The sequence below is a fragment of the Dendropsophus ebraccatus genome, chromosome 14 (genome assembly GCF_027789765.1).
Source record: "Dendropsophus ebraccatus isolate aDenEbr1 chromosome 14, aDenEbr1.pat, whole genome shotgun sequence".
Classification (NCBI taxonomy): Eukaryota; Metazoa; Chordata; class Amphibia; order Anura; family Hylidae; genus Dendropsophus; species Dendropsophus ebraccatus.
The window spans coordinates 26563724-26580012 of record NC_091467.1 but is presented as its reverse complement, the minus strand read 5'-3'; the positions used below and the strand labels follow the sequence as shown (position 1 = coordinate 26580012).

The following is a 16289-nucleotide window of genomic DNA, read 5'->3' as shown; positions in this document are numbered from 1 at the left end:
ATCTTTATGACCTGTTCTCTGTTTATAGTCTGTTCCCGGCTTTGGCATCAAAAACCTGTCATATAAATCTTTCTGTGTAAAGGCACCCTAAGGCTACATTCACACGTTCCATGTTCCTCACAGAACACGGACGTGGAATGCCTGTAAAGGACTCTCTTTAATTAGAAGCTGAGAGCGGTGGAACTGTAATGACAGCGCTGCACGGCTGATTCATTACAACGCGGCGCACATCTGTACAGTTCCCCCGCTCCCAGCATCTTATCACAGATGCTGCCCGGGCGGGGGAGAGTCTGTTCCAGGCATTCCATGTCCGTGTTCCGAAGGTGTGAATGCAGCCTTAGGTGTTGATTTTCCATCACACCAGACCCCTATCTCCACCCACATCATCCATCGGTGGTCGATCAGGAGAGTCCCATACACCTTATACCAACAGCCGAACCTGCCGCAAGGTGTTTGGGGGACCCATACTTACTTTCTGCCTCCATAACATGACTTTCAAGAAGTGATCGGTCACTTGCATATCTATAAGACGCCATTGTCATCAGATACTTGGTGTTATGCACGTCTTGACTTCAGTAAAGACAAGTTCTGTACAGCGCTGCGGTTTATGTTAGCACTAATATATATATATATATATATATATATATATATATATATATATATATATATATATATAATTTATGCTACCTGTCGGTGGTTTTAATGTTATGGCTGATCAGTGTCCAAGTATGTGGCAGTATAGTACGCTCTTGTCTGTGAGGATAGGTGGGCTCTTGTGTGTATGTATATATATATATATATATATATATATATATATATATATATATATATATATATATATATATATATATATATATATATATGTGTACACATTATATACTGAGAGATATAGAAATAAATATATATACACACATATACATATATAGTACAGTGGCCAGCTGGAGCAGTAGTAGTAGGAGCAGGGTGTCCGCTCTCCCTCCTCACTTCCAGGCTGGCCTCCCTCCCCCCCGCCGCCGCCATCTTATTGTGCATCCTCCTCCTCCTCCTCCTCCTCCCCGGTTGTGTGTGTGCACTGCGCCCCGGGGGCCTCGGCCTCCTCCCCTCACTCGAGGCTGCAGGAGGATGCCGGGCCCGAGGAGGAGTCATGAGTATGAAAGCCAGTGTGTGCCGCCCCAGGCACGACGACCCCTTATCGGGGGAAGAGCCTCAGGAAAGCTCGGGGCTTGCGGGCCGGAGTAGGCCGCAGCCCGGGGAGCGGGGGCTGAAGAAGGCTCAGGCCGGCCTCACTGATCCGTGCGGCAAGCTCGCCTGTGAAGCGGGGGCCCTGGCTGATAAGGGGGCCGGGGGAGCTGCCGGGGCGGCGGTGACCGGGGCCGGGGCAGCTACCACGGCGGCCACTGGGCAAGGCCAGGCCCCGGCCTCGAGTTCTACTTCCCCGGGTCCTCGCTGGAGACCGCCGCTGAGAGGGGGCGCCGGAGCCGGGGCCTGTCTCAAGCAGATCGTTCTCCTGCAGCTGGACCTGATCGAGCAGCAGCAGCACCGGATCCAGGAGCGGGAGCGGCAGATCGGCGAGCTCCGGGCCGAGAAGGACACGGTAAGGCGGGGGAGACCGGCGGACTGAGCCGGGGAGGAGGAGGAGGAGGACGGCGGCGGGGAGATACATCATATATAACACATGGGAGGATACAGAGACATGTACATGGCAGTATACAGATACATGGGAGGATACAGTATACAGATACATGGTATATAACACATAGGAGGATACATGTACATGGGAGTATACAGAGACATGGCAGTATACAGAGACAGAGACATGGCAGTATACAGATACATGGGAGGATACAGTATACATGGGAGGATAGAGTATACAGATACATGGTATATAACACATAGGAGGATACATGTACATGGCAGTATACAGAGACATGACAGTATACAGAGACAGAGACATGGCAGTATACAGGAGACATGGGAGTATACAGGGGAGTATACAGAGACATATACATGGATAGATATACACACACACACTGAGTGTGGAGCACTATACACCACTATATACCTTCTACATACATCTACTCCTATTAGCAGAACATACTCATCTTTCTCTCCTCCTCTCTCTTTCTCCCTCTGTATATATGATGTGCACTCATGGCATGCTGGGAGTTGTAGTTATAAAATATGTGTGTATATATATATATATTAATAATATAAGTATACTACAAGTTCTGTTGAGCATATAGAGATCTATCTATCTATACACACACACACACTGTGTAGTGTATAGAGACAGAAATAAATCAGGAACCAATCACAGTGCAGCTTTCATTTTGTAAGAGCAGAGGACAGAGTGAAAGCTGTGCTGTGATTGGTTGCTATGTAACAGATTGCATTCCTGTATTGTAGACACCTCTTGCTAACTGTGCCTCATTAGCTCTCACACAGCAACCAATCAGAGCGCAGCTTACATTTTACAAGAGTATTTTTAGACATACAAGCTGAGCTGTGATTGGTTGATAGGGCTGACAGTTTTCCTTTAATAAGTAAGGCATAGTATGTATGATGTATCATATAATAATTTGGATACATCATCTGCTGCAGGTTACAAGGCCACATTACATCATATGTATACTACACGTTTAGTCACCACACAGCTGTGTAATCTGCCTCTCAGGATGCTATAGGAGTATACAGACTGCACATGGGATACATATAATAAACAACAGGATAGTACATATAGTGCTATATACACAGCACAGATCATTGTATGGATTCCTGCACATTCTAGAGTTGTGTAACCCCTAATGTCACTGACCATCCTGCTCTACTCTATATAGTACATCATATACACTATTATAACCACATCTGCTTCACTGATATGACCATATAGTCCTGCATACACGGCCGCACGTGTACAGATACAGGGGTATATAGGACGATCAATAGCCCTGCTACATTCCCTCCATATACAGTATGTATGATCATATAGTATAAATATAGCGGTGTATAGGATGATCAGTCACCCTGCCCTATAGCCTCCATATCCAGCTGTGGCTTCTGTTATTGCAAAACTACAACTCCCAGCATGCCGCATTTTAGGAGTTCTAGACTGTACAGTACTAATAGGAGTGTATATAACAAGTGTACACCTGCCTTAATGTCTACCTGTCTCATATATATAAAACTGCAATTCCCAGCATGCCGTGACAGCAGAAAAGGTTGTTGGGGCATTATGGGAGTTGTAGTTTTGGCACAGGTTGGTGATTGATATACAGTGTAAGCCCTGATGTCACGGACTATCCTGGTTACATCTCTTCTATATAATATAACATATATGTGTGTGTATATATATATATATATATATATATTCACCATTATTTATCGTATAGTCCTGTGCATAGGGGTGCATAGGTGTGTATACACACACACAGTGGTGCCTTGTATTACGAGCATAATTCGTTCCGGTACCGTGCTTGTAATCCAAATCTGCTCTTAAACCAAAGCAAATTTTCCCATAAGAAATCATAGAAGTGCAGACAATTGGTTCCACACCCCAAAAATAATGATTTATTTTTCTGAATTACATGTAAAATAGATGAAACAAAGATTAAGAAACAGCAGAATATGTGATATTATAAGTTACTGCACAGTAATGGAGAGGATGGGAAATACAAGGGCGGACAGTGACTGCAGGAAGTATGAAGGAATGAGCAGACAGATGTGGGCACATACATGCAGCGCTCTCTGTCAGGGGAGAGAGGGGTTACAGCTATGGAGAGATTACCCCCACAGTCCTGTCCCCTGATGTAAGCCCCAGCCTGAAGTGGATCTGATATGATTTGGTAGGTGAGGGAGACTTCCTGGGTCAGAGTACAGGGCTGTAGACCCCGCTATGCAGACCATGCCCCTCCTCCACTCACGCTCCCACCCAGTACATGGAGCTCTTAAACCAAAGCAATGCTCTTAAACCAAGTCACAATTTTGAAAAACTGTGAGCTCTTAAACCAAAATGCTCTTAAACCAAGTTACTCTTAAACCAAGGTACCACTGTATATGTGTGTGTATGTATATATATATATATTTCTGCTACATTCCCCCTTATAGAGCAGTGACTGACAACCTGGGCCTGACAGCAGGGTGTGCTGGGAGTTGTAGTTTTGCACTGGTGCTCTAGACTATACAGGACTAATAGGGGTGTGTATATAGCAAGTGCAGCAGTGTCTACCTATAGCATATATATCTCTGTCTAGACACCAGTGCTCCCCAGATGTTGCAAAACTACAATTCCCAGCATGCCCTGACAGTTATATTGCACCGGCTGGATATCCACAGGTTGGCAGCCATTGCTATACGGTGCAGACGTCCTACAGTATAGATACTAGGGGTATATAGGATGCTCAGTCACCCTGCTACACTCCAGACTAATAAACCCCACATAAAATGCTCATATGATGTACAGACGACTCGGTACGTGATCTATAATCTGGGATGGATGGAGCAGAATCCACAGGGTGGGGGAGGGGGGGACGTGTTGCTGGCTCCTCTATATAATGTATATATTTTCTTTTCCCACCGCAAGACAGCTCTGCTATATTGTGTGCGTCTTGCGGCTAGACTGGGGGGAGGGAGAGAGGGTTTTTTTTTTTTTTTTGGAAGAGAGAGGGAACTTGTTGTGGAGAGAGGGCCGGTGGTGAGGGGGGATATTGGCAATGTAGTGGAGCTGCTGTAATGCTGGGGAATCTGCCATAGGAAGGACCCATGCAGGCTGAGGTAATGCCACCTCCCTCGCCATCTCTTCCCAGCCTTCCCCTTCCTTTTTTTTTTTTTTTTTTTTTTCCTCTCTTTCTTTGCCCTCCCCCTTCTCTTACAACCCCCCTCCACCCTATACACATTCATGAGAATCACACAAGACCATCATGGCGTTAAAGGAGGGGGGGTGGCGGTTTAAATGGGCTGCCATGGCAACGGAAAGGAGGATGGGATACCATGGATTTAAGGTTTGCAGGAATTACGGGGAGTCTCTACATCTTATTTTTTTGCTAACTTACCCCCCCCCCAATCATCTTCCTTTTAACCCCGTGGATGCACAAGGCTGCAGGCACACAGATAGTTAACTCAACCCGCAAGTCTGCGGGAGCTTGTATATGGAGGAGGAAGGTCTGCCCCCTTAACCCCTGCACTGCTGCAGCAGCTTGCATTTCACTCTGCTGTAGGCCCCATTGACTGTGCATCCTCAGCTCCTCCTTTAACCCTTTCGAGGCCAGACACCAGGAATGCAGTCTTGCAGGGGCTTAAGCCGCTGCAGTGAGTGACTTCTCTCCTGTCTCCCCCCCCCCCCCCTACACCAGGCATGGCAACCTGTCTATTCCCGGCTTGTGGTGTGCTTGTGCTAGGTGTCTGGATTAGCACACATACCCAGTGATTTGGTGCAATGCAGACTGTATGTGGCTGCCGCTCTGTGTATGTCTGTCTCTGGTCTCCCTCCCTCTCTCACTTCTTTACTTTCTCCACCCCCATTACACACTTCCCCCCCCCCCCCCCCCCCCCCCCCCCCCCCGAAAATACACCTGCTTTCCTCTATACAACTGGTCGTACCTGCACAACTTTAATGCGATTCATAACTCACTTAACCCACAGTAGTTTCTACCATACAATGATTGTCCCAATAAAGATATATATATATATTTTCTTCTTCTTCTTCCTCCCCAGCTCCTGGCTCGCATTGAGCGGATGGAAAGACGCATGCAGTTGGTCAGAAAGGACAGCGAGAAGGATAAACAGCGAGCGTCTCAAAGCCGTGAGTCGACGGCCGACATGCCAGAGGGTCCCCTTCCTGAGAGCGCAGGGGGCGGAGAGTTCCCCCCAGAGGCCTCCCCTCAGTTGCCAGGCCTTACCCCAAAGCCCTTCTCCTATGGCAGAAACGCAAAAGGACACAAAAGGTTGGTGGAAGTGGATCAGGTCGCCCTTATATTCTGTAGTCACAAGTTAAAGGGAGTCTCTGACAGCTATACAGCACCAGCCACGCTTTAGTATTCACGTGGGCACCATTGACCTCTTTGGCGTTCCCATGCAGATTAGTAACATAGCGAACGGCATTGGCACCGCTGATGGTTGCCAGGGAGCAGCTAGAGAAATCTCTTAAGGTGTAGAGTTTCTTCAAAGAACAACATCTTAATACCTTGTTATGGGAGAAAGTAACTACCCTTCCTTCAGATCATTGCTTGTTCTATTCGGATGCCGGATTTGGGGGAGGAAAGTTACTGTGAGGCATCTGCCGGCAGTAGTTGCGGAGTCTTAGCCTCCTTACAGTCTCCAAGAAGAACCACAACATGTAAATACTTACCAGTAGCGTCTTCTGTGGATTCTGTTAACATTATTCTTGTTAACTTATTCTTAGGGTATGTCCACACTACGGAATTCTCGCGGATAACTTGCTGTGGATTCCGTCGCTCGTCTCACAAATCTCCCCACCCCCCCGTGCTTCCACTTCAAGTCCCGCCAGTCCTATAGACTCCATTCTTGGTCAGGTAGATTCCGACGTCAGTCTGAAGAATTAACTTGTTCATTCTTTGGGCGGACGGCGCAATCTGCCTGACCATAGAAGGGAGTCTATGGGACAGGTGGCAGAATCCACGGCAAGTTATCTGCGAGAAATCCGTAGTGTGGACATACCCTTAGAAAGAGTCTCTAAGATGATGATATAGGTTAGCGGATTGTCAGGTTATCCAGGATTAGAAAAATGTGAGTGTGTTTTTGCAGCAACAGCGACACCTTTGTCCTCAGTCTGTGTTGTACTGCAGATTGGTTCCAATAACCGGAAGGGCAAGAGTTGGTGGCATTTTGGAATCCTGGATAACCTCTTTAACAATGGTGAGAGATTGATAGGCCATGCAGAGACTGGTCCTTATCCAGAGCCCCTTCTGATGTATCATTTTGGACGGTCATTGGCTTACAATGGTATGAAGTCTTGCTTTGCTAAGTCTTCAGGGTTCTGATCTGGATTCTTTCTGCCTTCTAGGAAATCGGCCTTCGGCGGTGCAGAACACAGGACTCCTGTTAAGAGACTGACTTCCGACCTTGCTAAAATGAAGGGCAAGATGTCAAGGTTGCCGACAGAGGCAGAAGATGCAGAGCCCGGGGGTTCAGTGTCTGAGACAGGCTGTCGGAGGGAGCTGCGCAGCAAAGAGACTCCGGAAAAATCTCAATCTCCAGCGGATACTCCCCTGAGGTCTGCATGGAGCAGCTCTGCAGCAGCATCATTAAAAGACAGTGAATCAAACCCTGGTGAGATAGACTCTCTGCCCTACCTTGCCACCACGGACATGTACCTATGCCGGTGGCATCAGCCGCCTCCTTCCCCGCTGAGAGAGCCCTCTCCCAAGAAAGAGGAGTGTGTGGCAAGTAAGAGACTCCTCTTGCTATTTATTGTACTTCAATTGTCCTTTCCCATTCCTACGCTGGTATTGGAATCGGCACGTTTTATATTTCTTAAAATAGTTAGTTCAAGTTAATATAGGTTTGACTTTAAAGGGGTTGTCCGGCGATAAAAAATTATTCACAGAATAACACACATTACAAAGTTATACAACTTTGTAATGTATGTTATGTCTGTGAATGGCCCCCTTCCCCGTGTTTCCCCCCCACCCACGCTAGACCCGGAAGTGTGGTGCATTATACTCACCACATCTCGTGTCGTCCACGGTCTCTGATCCTCAGCAGTGACGTCTTCTTCGGGAGGCCGGCGGATCTTCCCGAGTGCCGGCCACCCTCTGCAGCGTCATCCGAAGCTCAGCCGCGATTGGCTGAGCATAACTGTGCTCAGCCAATCGCGGCTGAGCAGCTGATGACGTGGCCGTGTCATCAGCCGCGATTGGCTGAGCACAGTTATGCTCAGCCAATCGCGGCTGAGCTTCGGATGACGCTGCAGAGGGCGGCTGGCACTCGGGAAGATCCGCCGGCCTCCCGAAGAAGACGTCACTGCTGAGGATCGGAGACCGTGGTCGGCACGTGACAGGTAATGTATAGCGCACCACACTTCCGGGTACACGGGTGGGGGTGGTGGGACACGGGGAAGGGGGCCATTCACAGACATAACATACATTATAAAGTTGTATAACTTTGTAATGTGTGTTATTCTGTGAATAATTTTTTATCGCCGGACAACCCCTTTAAAGGGTTGGAGTGTTAGAAAGGTGTCATGATGTCCTCCTGCTTAGCTCCCAAGTAATCAGCTGGAACTTGGAAGCATGTGTTGCCTTTCCCTATAGCGCCCCCGTAGGGGAAGCTAAGCATTACACAGCACCTATTCAGATCATCTGTGTAATGCCAGACAGGACAAGTCCTCCAGAAGAGATGTTTGTGACTTCTCTAAAATACTACAACTTCTCTGTCAAAGGTGTTAACCAGGCACCAAAAAAGTTATGTATATTCTTCCCTGGCTGCTCACTTCAGGGGAGCACAGCCTGATGTTTTCCTGTGGCTGTGCGGCCATTGGTGCAGGTTTCTTGCCATGCTCTATAGTCCTCATGTTCCTTGGGAGAGAGCATACAAATAACTTGATGCTGAGAAAAACCCCTGTGTGTTTTGACCTGGACAACTCCATCTGTTCTGGGTTGTTCTTTATGGGGGCTTGACGGGTAGTATGTGATTAAATGTCTTCCTGTCTGCACTCTAAGGGTCCATTTACAAAGAAAGATTATATGACAGATTATTTGAAGCCAAAGCCAGAAACAGACTATGAACAGAGATCAGGTCATAAAGAAAAGCCTGAGAATTCTCCTCTTTTCAAATCCATTCCTGGCTTTGACTTCAAATCTTTGGCAGATAACCTGTCAGATAATCTTTCTGTGTAAATGGACGCTTAGGGCTCTATTTCACCGGACGATTACCGTTCCCATAATCGTTAACGATTAACGATCTCTAATGACCGCTATTGCGAAAGACCTGAAAACGTTCACTCATTTCCATGGAACAATAATCGTTACTTATGATCGTATTTGCGATTGTTTTGTCTTCGCTATTGTGTTCGTATCTACTTCAAACGACCGACATCTTATTCAATGCGAACGATGTGCGAACGAGCAGCGATAAAAATAGGTCCAGGTCTTATAAAGCGATCAACGATTACTCGTTCGGTCGTTAATCGTTAACTGCATTTCAACCGAACGATTATCGTTTAGATTCGAACAATTTAACGATAATCTGAACAATAATCGTTCGGTGGAATAGGGCCCTTAGTCAAGATTTGAAAGTCAATTTTAGGGTTAAAGGGGGGTTATCCAGCGCTACCAAAACGTGGCCACTTTCTTCCAGAGATGGCACCACTCTTGTCTCTAGTTTGGGTGCAGGTTTTGTAACTCTGTTCCATTGAAGTCAATGGAGCTTATTTGCAAACCACTGCTGAACTGGATACAAGAGTTGTGCTGTCTCTGGAAGAAAGTGGCCATGTTTTACTAATGCTGGGTAACCCCTTTAAATAACCATTCTCATCATCATCACCGACTGTCCCTTTGTACCTGTGACTTCCTTGCTAAACCATCAGCAACTTCCGTGCTGTACTTCATGCCACTTACAGGCTGAGGCCTTAAACATGGCAGTGTGTAGCTTGCTGACACAATTTCATGACCACTTTCTTCCATTATTATAGATTTTGGCTTCACTTAAGTGTCTCATGCGCACGTTTTGTGTGCGTTGTTCAGAAGTATGGCCTGGCCTGACCGTGGGTCTGGTAATAAAACCTGACGGACATGACTTCGGGTGTTCAGAAACACGGTCAGGCCGGGACTTGTGTCCATAATACAGAAGCAAAAATACACAGGTAATACGCTCATGTTAAAAATGATCTATTATAAAACAGTGTTCAAAAGGTTATTCATTGCATAGCCCAGAAATGTATTGCCTCATCTAAATAGTCATACACCCCTAGATGTTATTAACATAGAAAACAATGTAGCTGCAGGTGATGTATCATGGCTAGTGATGTCACATGTAATAGCTGTTGCCACTCGGGGCCCGGCACGTTACTTTTAATAGGACGCTGACTCTTAACCTCACATTAAACCTCAGCTTTCACATGTGATTGCAGGTTACCCTGTCGCTACAGTCAGGCTTTACATAGAATTTAGAGTATATATAGAATTATATTTCTTTTTGGCTGTACCCTGGCCCAGTAGTCTAGACAAGCCTTCTCCTGTTGCAGAATGACAGCTTCCTTCCATCAGGCCCTGATGGCCTTCGTCTATGGGACCATGACCAAAGCTGTAGTTTTACAACAGGAAACTGGCGCAGTACGCATCAGAAATCCTATGAAACAAATAAGTTGAAAGTTTGGCGCTAGTTTGGTTTCTGCCTGCACTTTTCTAGGATAAGGTTATTATCAGTCACTCCCTTACAAGCCGTGCAAGGGTGTGCACTCCTGATAATAGCAGTGTATACAATCCTCCCATGTGTATCCTGAGTGTAGGCATGGCATACATGACATTACCTATTGGTTTATTAAGAAGACGTTCACATCTGTGCCACAACATTACATTATTACAGGTTTTGATGGAAGTAATAGCTCTGTATGTAGTGCTATTTTTCCTTATCAGAAACCTTGGAGTCTGCAGTTTTTATTCTTTTTTTGCACATATCACCCTCGCTATATTGAAATAAGTAAAATCTGCAATGAAAGGCTGTAAGAGAAGTTGATGTGGTGTGGATGAGACGTGTAACCTCTCATCCATGTGTCTGCTTCTCTAGTCACTTTTTCGTCCCTTGTCTGGTATCCCATTTTTCAAGGGGCTTTCCCACTTGTGGGTGGATAATGAGTGTCTCATCGGGGGTAGGGGTTTGACTGCTGGGACCCCCACCGATCACAAGAATAGCGGTCCCACTGTTTTAGTGGAGGGTAGTCAGACATGCTGCTGCTTCATTCAGGCCTGAAGAAGATGGCACAGAGTACAGCGTTTGGCTATCTTTGGTTAGGCCTTTTAAGTATAGCATACATGTCCGTCCATCACTTACACTGCAGATAGGTGATGTATGTTCTTTGCAATACAGAAAGATAAGCATCAAACCTGACCAACAATGTTTTCCATCTGTCAATGATTTGTCAACTTGTAGCAAGTTGGACACGTGTTTAACTATTTATGTTGATGGTAATGACTGTGTATAGGTCTGTAACTTACAATATATCCTTACGTGAACCTGCCGGTATATATTTAGCTAAATGAATGGGTGTCAATTTGCTTGCGAAATATTGTTGTTCTTGGATAGCTGTCCTGACCCTGATGTGGGTGGAGCTTATTAAGTAGGGCCCTGTCAATCATTGGTTCGCCTCCAGTCCATGTTCCTTTAACTCTTCGTTGGTAATTGCCGCCATCTAATGTAAAATGACTTTACAGCGCAGCATAGGAAATTAAAGCTGGATTCATGTTGCCATGTCCACTGGCGCTCCTTTTTTCAGCCTCCTATTATCTCCAGCTTATCGATTCAGTAGTCACTTACTATAGTAAACATTGGGCAGGACACGCCTGGTGCTATCACTTTAGATTACAACCCGAGAAGTCATATATTTTTCATTGCCAACAAATAGTATAGATGCTTGTGTCTGTATACATGTAAGGCAGCTGCCCTGCTGTTTACCGGGGAGGAATTACTAGACTGTAAGGAAACGGCGCCTCTAGGGGCTGAAGGAGGAAGTAACCAGATGGGAAATAGCTACGTTACCTGCTTCTACAATCATCACTTTTGTTTTATTGTAGGACCGAGGTTTAATGATGTGTAGGTAGTAATGGCCGCACGGGAAGCTGTGTATGTATGTGTATGTATGTATGTGTGTGTGTGTGTGTGTATATATTAATATACTGTGTGTATATATATATATATATATATATATATATATATATATATATATATATATATATTAATATACTGTATATAGATTTGTATTGCACAGATCTAATTTTCTTTATAATTTTCCCCAGTTCCTTCTTGGAGGGAGCATCCTATAGAACCTCTTCAAGACTTGAATGCATCAGAAGTACCAGAGGTAAGTACAGAGGTCAGGTTTGTTATGCTGCCACCACTAACATTCACCAGAGGAACTCCGGGATTCGAGTCCCTCTATAGATAGGTGATATATGCTAGTATTGGGCCAATCCCTTTAATTTAGTGGGGTGGTAATGGTTAAATAGATTTTTGCACATACTTTATAGAAAGCATGATGTCCTGTGATAATGCCCACCTCGATGAAGGGGATTGCTGTGAATAAGATGACATTTGGGAAACCTCCTCCACATCCTGTGCTCTGTGTCTCTCTAGAATCTGGACGACGCAGTGTTTGCAAAGAGACATGCCAAGTTAGAGCTCGATGAAAAGAGAAGAAAAAGGTGAGCACGATAGGATTTTTCCATGCATGTGCATTACAGAAGCATCTTTTGTAGCCTTCGGTTAACACTGTCGTACACCTCCACCAGGTGGGACATTCAGAGGATTCGTGAACAGCGGATCTTGCAGCGACTGCAGCTGAGGATGTACAAGAAAAAGGGGAATCAAGAGAGCGAGCCAGAGGTCACCTCTTTCTTTCCCGAACCCGATGATGGTAAGTCCGGCTTGGCTTTGTTACTTGGACCCATTAGGTTTATCCCTATAGTTGTACAACTAGTGACGGGAGTGACCTCTCCCTTAAGTGATGAAACCTTTCTGTAAAGTCTGTGGTCAAACATTCTTGCAGATATTTCACTTTTTTCACCCATTGCATTGGAAAAGGTAAAAATCACTGCAAAGATTCATCTTGATCGCTGTGGATTTGTTCCACTAGTTCTACTGACCAGAAAAATGTTCAGGAAACGATCAGTGTTTTCTGACCGCAAAAACGGAGTGAAAAAAAAATATAACAATCATACATGCTGCAGTGGTTCTTCTTGGCTTTTCTGACGCTGCGTGGTCACTACGTCACTCCTACACTGCAGTTCAGGTGGGGAGGTAGCGGCCTCTTGTGGCCAGAGACATAATGCTGCCTCCAGCCACAAGAGTGATTGACAGGCCCATTCAGCCACATTTAACCGTATGTACTCCTGATTAGTAGCATGTACAGTAAAGGACTGGTGGCACGTGCCTGGGTGCTGGCGCAGGCCCAGGGCTGCCTGAAATTCTTGATGTTCCCATAGGGTTATGTGGGGCATTCGTGACGGAATTCTAGACAAATATAGGACGTCCTATATTTTCCAGATCTATTTTCTGTCACAGACACATTTCCTTCAGGGAATATCTGTGCACAATAAAACTATGGGTCTGGAAATTTATCAGAATCCACATCTGGACCCTCAGCCATACTCTATAACTTTGAGGCATAATGTTTCCTCCATGTTACAATATTTCGCTATTCAGTACTTGACAACTATTTCTTCTCCACAGTGGAGTCTGTGATGATCACCCCCTACCTCCCTGTTGTGGCATTTGGACGGTCCTTGCCGAAAATTACCCCACAGTAAGTGAACAGTTTGGACAGTATGGAAGGAAACGCATCTTATTTTTGTATGTATGTATACTCCTAGCTGAGGTCAGTGCTTTGGACTGAGCATTTACCTGTCAGTATATTAAGAAGTTAGAGCACATCCATTTATTTATCCATTATCTTAAGGGTGTGTTCACACGTACAGGAACCACAGCAGATTTGATTTCAATGTAACTAAATAACTGAACACAGTATCAAATCTGCTGCTAATCCTGTACGCGTGGACGCACCCTTATAAAATATGATGCAAGAGGTTCTGATCAGATCCAGGTGCTAAGGCCTCACTCATTACTAAAACCAATGGGCAGAAGCAATGAGATGAACACCGCTTGTCTTTGTTTCTGCTTAGTCTGAGTCTTTCTATAGATTAGTACACCCTGCCTTTGGCTTTTTGAAGAGGGACAACAAGAAATAAGGGGGGGGGGGGTAGCTCAGCTGAGCCATTACGAGAGATCTCAGCACCCTGACCCCACCGATCAGGACTGCACTATGAAATTGCCATATCTGTTAGATGGCCTAATGCAGCCAGGGGTGGGTACAATGTAGGGGTTTTCCTCATCTTGGCCAGCAAAGATGGTTTTCCTGTAAACTGAAAGAGAAAATTTCTGGGTTGAGGTTTGCACATAAGGGAGTTATCCTAGTAGAGCAATGCTTAAAGTGACACTGTCACCCCCTTTGTTCATTTTGACATCTCTACACAGGTGTAAAGGGTAAATTTAGTGTTTTTCATACCTTATTTCATATCATATGTCATGGTGCTTGTTCAAGTAAAAAGTGTCCTTTTATCATCTGCAGATTGTATTAAGTGGGCGTGGCCTCGCGGCACTAGCGCCACATAACCCCGCCCACAACGGCACAATTGTCCCCGCCCCCTCGCCGGCCATTGGAACAGGCTGGCCGAAAGGTCTAGACTCCACCCCCGTTACGTTGGACAACCAATGGGCGTCAAGGGGGCGGGGCCAACCGTGCCGTTGTGGGCGGGGTTATGTGGCGCTAGTGCCGCGAGGCCACGCCCACTTAATACAATCTGCAGTTGATAAAAGGACACTTTTTACTTGAACAAGCACCATGACGTATGATATGAAATAAGATATGAAAAACACTAAATTTACCCTTTACACCTGTGTAGAGATGTCAGAATGCACTAAGGGGGTGACAGTGTCACTTTAAAGACCGACGAGCCGAAACGTGTCACCGATTGTAGTTGTATCACTGGAAACAAAATGGCGCCTACTGCAGGGGAGCCCATCTCTGCTTTGCTTATAGGGTGATCATGCAACAAACCCCAAATGTACAGCTGCACCAGTATTGTTGCTTCATTAGGCCACCTTTTATAGTATATATACTGTTTGGTTTTGACTTTTTACATTTCCCTCTTCCCTGCAGGAGTTTTGAGCTCCCCTGGCTAGATGAGCGAAGTCGATGTCGTATTGAAATGCAGAAAAAGCAGACTCCACATAGGACACCTCGTAAATAACATGGGAACCCTTGTCTTGTGACAACCTATACATATTGAATAAAATGCACTGCAAGTTGATGTATACAGAATCCAAGGGGTTTATGCTGCCTTTCTCTTTAACCTCAAGTGTGGCCTCCAATGTGTATCAGACCCCACTGGCTCTGAAGTTGTTCACTCTCAAAGAATCAGATCGCCCTCTATTATTATTATTATTATTATTATTTTTTTTTTTTAGTGGTGTCTTTGACCAAACCGAATATTTCTTCAAAATGGAGCAGACATGCTGTCGATGTTTTGTTTGGATTCATAGACTTTGTGGCTCTTCGTCTTGTGTCCTGCATGGCCTATGCAGAGCATCATATCCCACCCCGCTCCCATTTCAACGTCAAGCTTAACTAACCTTGCATTTCCATCCATGTTTACATGCTGCATCTTTCAGCTGGCAATAGGAATTCCATGGACAGAAATGGGACTCCGTACGGGCATAGCCAAATGACGCCAAAGTTAATATCTAACTTAGTGAAATAATGGTATGAGTTGTGGGTAATGTGTACATTATTCTGCACTTATCTCTATGGCCGCCTCCAGTATTATATCCGTATTTTCCATCTGCTCCTTTTTTTTTTTTTTTTTTTTGTCCTTTGTGGATCTAAAAAGATTTTATCTGGTGTTTTAAGGCTGGGATGGGGAACCTTCAGCTCCAGAGCTGATGCAAAACTACAATTCCCAGCATGCTTCACTTTGGCTGTCCAGGCATGCTGGAAATTGTAGTTTTGCAACAGCTGGAGGGCCGAAGGTTCCCCATCCCTGGTTTAAGGGGTCACCCAGCCTTTACAAAATAATGGCCATCAATATTAGATCATAGCCTTCCCCCACCAAAATATTGAATGTGTATCCAAACAGCCTTTAAAACAGCTGGTTGATCCCTTTAAAAACATGGCTGAAAACTGTTGATCAAATACTGGAGAGTGAAAAAGGCCTTAGAGATAAGTAGTATTATGGGGGGCTTATCCCATCTTGTATGGCGTATTGCTATGGTCTGACCTCTGCTTGTGAATGAGGGGGATATAGGACTTTATTCTTTTCGCTGTTTGTCTCCTGGCCGCCCAGTTGCTGTTCTCTGCCCATGTGGGTGGTCAGGGGCCGCAGTTTTACACCCGTGCTGTGTCCCCCTTTATTCTCTGGTAGTGGCCCTAGCACTATGCCACCAAAGATAGATAGATATGCCCCCTTTTAATATGTACAGGATTGCGTCTCCAACTTTGTACCTAACCTGCTGCTATTTGTCCCACATTGAATCGTCTCGTCCCTTTTCCCTGCCCCATAATAGTT

The 16289-nt window shown here is 45.4% G+C and overlaps 1 protein-coding gene across 2 annotated transcripts; it reads left to right on the top strand.

Annotated features, from left to right (window-relative positions):
* Nucleotides 1–1016: 1016 nt before the first annotated feature.
* Nucleotides 1017–15046, top strand: MSL1 (MSL complex subunit 1). 2 transcript variants are annotated; one of them, XM_069952854.1, is made up of 8 exons: nt 1017–1594; nt 5710–5939; nt 7019–7284; nt 11967–12031; nt 12304–12371; nt 12459–12583; nt 13399–13471; nt 14885–15046. In XM_069952854.1, exons 1-8 carry the CDS (start codon nt 1145–1147, stop codon nt 14973–14975), a joined length of 1368 nt encoding a protein of 455 aa, XP_069808955.1. In that variant the 5' UTR covers nt 1017–1144; the 3' UTR covers nt 14976–15046. The 2 variants fall into 2 exon arrangements, with proteins under 2 accessions (XP_069808955.1, XP_069808954.1); XM_069952853.1 differs by having other exon boundaries at nt 7019–7401.
* Nucleotides 15047–16289: the final 1243 nt, after the last annotated feature.